This window comes from Sphaeroforma arctica, assembly GCF_001186125.1.
Source record: "Sphaeroforma arctica JP610 unplaced genomic scaffold supercont1.18, whole genome shotgun sequence".
Classification (NCBI taxonomy): Eukaryota; class Ichthyosporea; order Ichthyophonida; genus Sphaeroforma; species Sphaeroforma arctica.
The window spans coordinates 184,534-188,911 of NW_014040540.1; the positions used below are offsets into that span (position 1 = coordinate 184,534).

A 4,378-nucleotide genomic window follows, 5' to 3' on the forward strand; every position below is an offset into this window, starting at 1 on the left:
CTGTTTTAGGTTGTATCATTTGCTACCTATTGTACTGCACACTGGTAGCGGACCAGGCTCATTCTGTAATGTTGTCTCTGCTTTCAATTATTATCGTGTAGGTTATATTATTTTACAACTGTCTCTGATCTCTTGTTCTTGGCTGAAAAGCTATGCATGATATGACTTTTGCACTTGGCAACTATAGACAACCCAAATAGGCGTCTTTGACTGTGTGGTATAGAGTTAAAGACATCCGCTGCCGCTGGCCTTTCGCACGTTAAAAAAAACTAACAGCTCCCAGACTCGCACTTAGGAACGACAGATTGTGCTTTATACGGCATATTGAGCCCAGAGAATATGACAAGTACAAGTTCTGCAGCTCAACCACTTTTATATCCCGTACGTAGAGCAATATTTCCGGAATTCATTAAGTACATATGTGTAGCTCGGGTTTTTGGTGTAAATTCATCTTGCTAGATCTTGAAAATCGCCACTTATATTTGACTACCCACCTGAGTGTAACAGACACATACTTTGCATATCGCCCGCTTGGCATTCGCGCAGATAAACAACAGACTATCCTGGTTGCGAACCTCACATGCCCTCGCCATGACTAATAAAGTCATTCACCATAGGTAGCGTACAGAAGAGCACGGTCATCTGAATTTATAAGAACCAGTTATAATTTGTAGCCCTGCGTAGCACAGCTTCAATTCCCATCCGTAATGCAATCCACATTCATATCCGTACTAGACACAACCGTGCCCCTCCATTCACCCACATCACCTCCAGTCTCTTCTATTCTCCGAACAATCGCCACACCATCTCTCAGCGCCTGCAGGGAATGTTGAGTACCTGCTTCAACTATAATAACAGGCACGCCGGCATCTGCAATCGCCCTGGCCTCCGCGATCTTCGTGTTCATACCTCCCGTCACGTCTGTATCCCTTGAAGCGCCTAGTACAATGTTCGTGAGGTTCTGGTCTGTATCAGTTAGTGCAATTCGTGGGGTGGAACACTTGCGTTGAAGGTGGTGCCCGTTCCAGATTGTTACCTTACTGCCTAATTTGGAAACAGTAACATGTCTCAATAATCGAGGGCTCCCGCCTATATGATCTGATTGATCACCATGTGTAAATGTCATACTATTTCTATCAAATATAGTTTCGCCGCTTGTAGTATCAGAGCTACTTCCTTCATGTATGGACATCGAGTGCATATCAGATACTTGGATAACTGGCGGTGTGTTTGTTTTGTCCAAACGATGAGGAGGGCGATCGTATATGCCCAAGACGTTGGTCATAAACACTACTGAGCTCACATTGTAGCTCTTGTTTACACTTAATTCGCGTAGTATTGTATCTCCACTGAGAATGGAACAGAACTGGGCTGTATCTAGCACAGCGTCTCCATGCATGATCGGAAGCATACCTCTTGCCAGCAGCATATTCACACACTGCATACTGTCCCGAGACGAGACAGGCTCTCGATCACAGGTAAATACCATGGGCAACACCGGCACAGATACGGCAGGTATACCCGCGACAATCAACGCATCAACAAATAAAGTACATAACCTGGTCACCGACTGCCTTGTAAGACAGAACCCCATACTGAGTTCTGCTAAATCACTTGTTGTCGTATCTGTGTTTGATTGTATACTATTCTCATTCCGTTGCTTCTTCTCATCCCATCTCGAGGTACCTGTTTGTACGCCATATTTCTTGGCCTGGAAGTGGCCAAAGGATCCTGCACCATGGACTACAATCAGCTTTCCACGCTGTTGACCCCATACTTGCACTATCTGTGAGACCACCTCAGTAAATACAACTGTGTTAATCGTTTCGAACGTCGACTTATTCGTCAGTGCCGCCCCTCCAATCTTGACTACCGTTACACCTCTGCTCACGGAATACTGTACCGTCGTATGAGCCCTCGATTCCGAAGGGTCTGGCATAATGCCTGATTCAAACAGAAGAATATGAGTGTAGCTGTTTTCAAGCGGGGGCGTACTGAGCAGGTGTGATTGTTAGTGAACAATTGGGATAGCAACAGTCCACACCGACACGCACAAACAAGAGAAAATGCTCGACTATGTATGGCCAGCTGGAGGAGCCTAGGAGGCAGTGTCTGTAGTAGACATTCGACATTCGATATTTGACACGACACTGAATACTTTTTTTTATAGTATTTTGTGGTAAAAGATATCAAAAACCCTATAACCCTCGATCCGGGCCCGAGGTTGTGTAGCTACGTGCGGCAATAGAACCGGTGGTGTTCGTGATGGGGTGAAAGTATCCTTCTTTCGGATACCTCGCCACAAAGCTTTCAATAAGGCGAGACCAGGGACGGCTGCACAGAAAGCAAGGCGGAAGATCGAGATAAACAATGAGATGCGACAAGTTTGGATAGAGGCTTGTTTTCGGCAATTCGAAGCTGACGATTCTCTGTCATCTGCGCAAGTAGCAAAGGCGTATTGGGAGCGTAATGATCACCGAATATGCTCTATACATTTTCATAGAACCGTGCTTGTTACAAAGGAAAATGGGGATATAGTGACGGTACTAGGGGCCGCACCTACTATGTATTTGAAACCACTATCACCCAATGGTACGCCCGTAACTGAGGAAAAAGCACGTCAACGACTATTGATCTACTATAGCGAACTGTGCACGCTTGAGCCGATAGGTACAACAAAAAAGTTATTAGAGACGAATGAAGCAGCTGAACGAGCGCGAAAGAGAGCGTGTGCAGGATATGAGGTGTATCGAGGAAGTGTTAGATACAACATGGAACAAGATATGATCGGAGACTTTCAGAACTTGTTTTCATCACTACCCCGTTTACACAAACAGTGGGCTGTTGAGGAACAGCACCAAAACCAACGTTTACTTCTTACACGATCTATCTATTCCGAGATCAGTGAAACTCCGTTAATGCAGCGCATACACTTAGTACCCAGTACAGAACGTGAATTTGTAAGTGTGTCAGTTTACACTCCTTCGCATTGTTCAGTAAAGAGTACATGCTATGATGCGAAGCAAAGCTTTGTGGAGTCGGTTACATATGTTGAGGCAATACTCGATGACACAAATACATATAGCGGTATATTGCAACGTGTTCATCATGTTGAAGACACAACAGATATACTGGTACCCTGCACTGAACCAGTCCAAACTTCTAAATCAGTTTGCGCTATATTACGGGAGAGAGGTAATTACCTAATGGAAAGTGTGACTGGTAAAGATAGAGCAGTATTCTACTACTTTCTTGCAGAGCAAGTAGAAATGCTAGAAACAAGTCGATATAAACGACGTTTCCCTGTGAGCTCTTTTGTGCTGGCGTTTGCACATCACATTTATATTAAGAAGCCTGAATTCTACATACTTACACGTGAGAATTCACTGTTTATGTTCCGCCTGATGCCAGAACTCTGTTCTCACAAATAAATTGTAATGCACTTCCCGCCGACTGTATATTTGCGGGTCCTGGTTCGGCACATGCTGCGGTGCTCTCATCTATCATCCGCATGCGTGCAAATGGTAGTATAAACAAGTTTGGTACGGATAAGGGATTGCTAGTTGACAGTAAGCAAAAACAGGAACTAGCGATAGCACAGTTTTCAACTCAGAAAGATAAAGCCAGTATAGTACGTGATGCTGTATTCATGATACATGTCGACGAGGTCAATATCAGACCTACGAATCAGTTTGCACATAAGACTGGCTTCTACGGACCAGCTCATAATGACCCGGAGGTGCTCGCCAACCATGTGCAAACCTTTTTATTGAAACCGGTCAGCGGACGAAAGCTTTCCATGAATTTAATGTCTAAACGTGTATCTAAGATGACAGACGAACCATTAAATGGATACATGTCGACGGCGATTGCCAAAGCCCCAGAAGCCGGCGCTATTGTGTGTCCAATTATTTTTGATGGAAGCGCCGTAAATAGGAAGGCTTGCAGGATGCTACTTCTTTGCGATACAAGTCCAGAACCACCTGGTCACCGATTGGCTTTACCTCAACAGTCACTACCAAGCAGTGTTGATGTCAATGGCCATAAATTGTTCCCATTACACTGACTTATACACATAATTAAGTGTATTCGGAATAACTTAATTCGTAAAGGATACGTCTTCAAGTATCCAACAATGACGTTATCTACAGGATATACTTTGCCCGGAGGAATTTGTGATATTCAGTGGATTCGAAAGTTATGCAGTCTTTACAGCCCCTGTGCGCATCAAACGTGTAACTGTTTGGCCCAGTACGCTTGAGAGGCAACAAGTTGCCCCTGCTCTCCTGCTATTTTCGATAGGGATATCAACGGCCCTACGAAAAGAGTTCGGTGAACAAGCTAGTGGAACTTATTTGTTCTTGGAAATGGTCAATAA

At 44.4% G+C, this 4,378-nt stretch overlaps 2 protein-coding genes across 2 annotated transcripts; one reads left to right on the plus strand and one right to left on the minus strand.

The window, feature by feature from the left end:
- Positions 1-281: 281 nt before the first annotated feature.
- On the minus strand, positions 282-1,997 carry SARC_00564 (hypothetical protein). The gene has a single exon (XM_014305749.1). The coding sequence runs from the start codon at positions 1,937-1,939 to the stop codon at positions 692-694; it is 1,248 nt and encodes a 415-aa protein (XP_014161224.1). The 5' UTR covers positions 1,940-1,997; the 3' UTR covers positions 282-691.
- Positions 1,998-2,563: 566 nt separating this feature from the next.
- SARC_00565 (hypothetical protein) lies at positions 2,564-4,066 on the plus strand (the record flags this gene model as incomplete). Its single annotated transcript, XM_014305750.1, has 3 exons — positions 2,564-2,964; positions 2,998-3,222; positions 3,381-4,066. Coding segments are annotated over 3 exons (1,312 nt in total), but the record flags the coding sequence as incomplete, so codon positions are not given.
- Between the last annotated feature and the right edge of the window lie 312 nt (positions 4,067-4,378).

What these genes read in the sequence shown, in the direction of transcription:
- SARC_00564 (XM_014305749.1), bottom strand. Translation starts at nt 1,939, where the DNA reads ATGCCAGACCCTTCGGAATCGAGGGCTCATACGACGGTACAGTATTCC.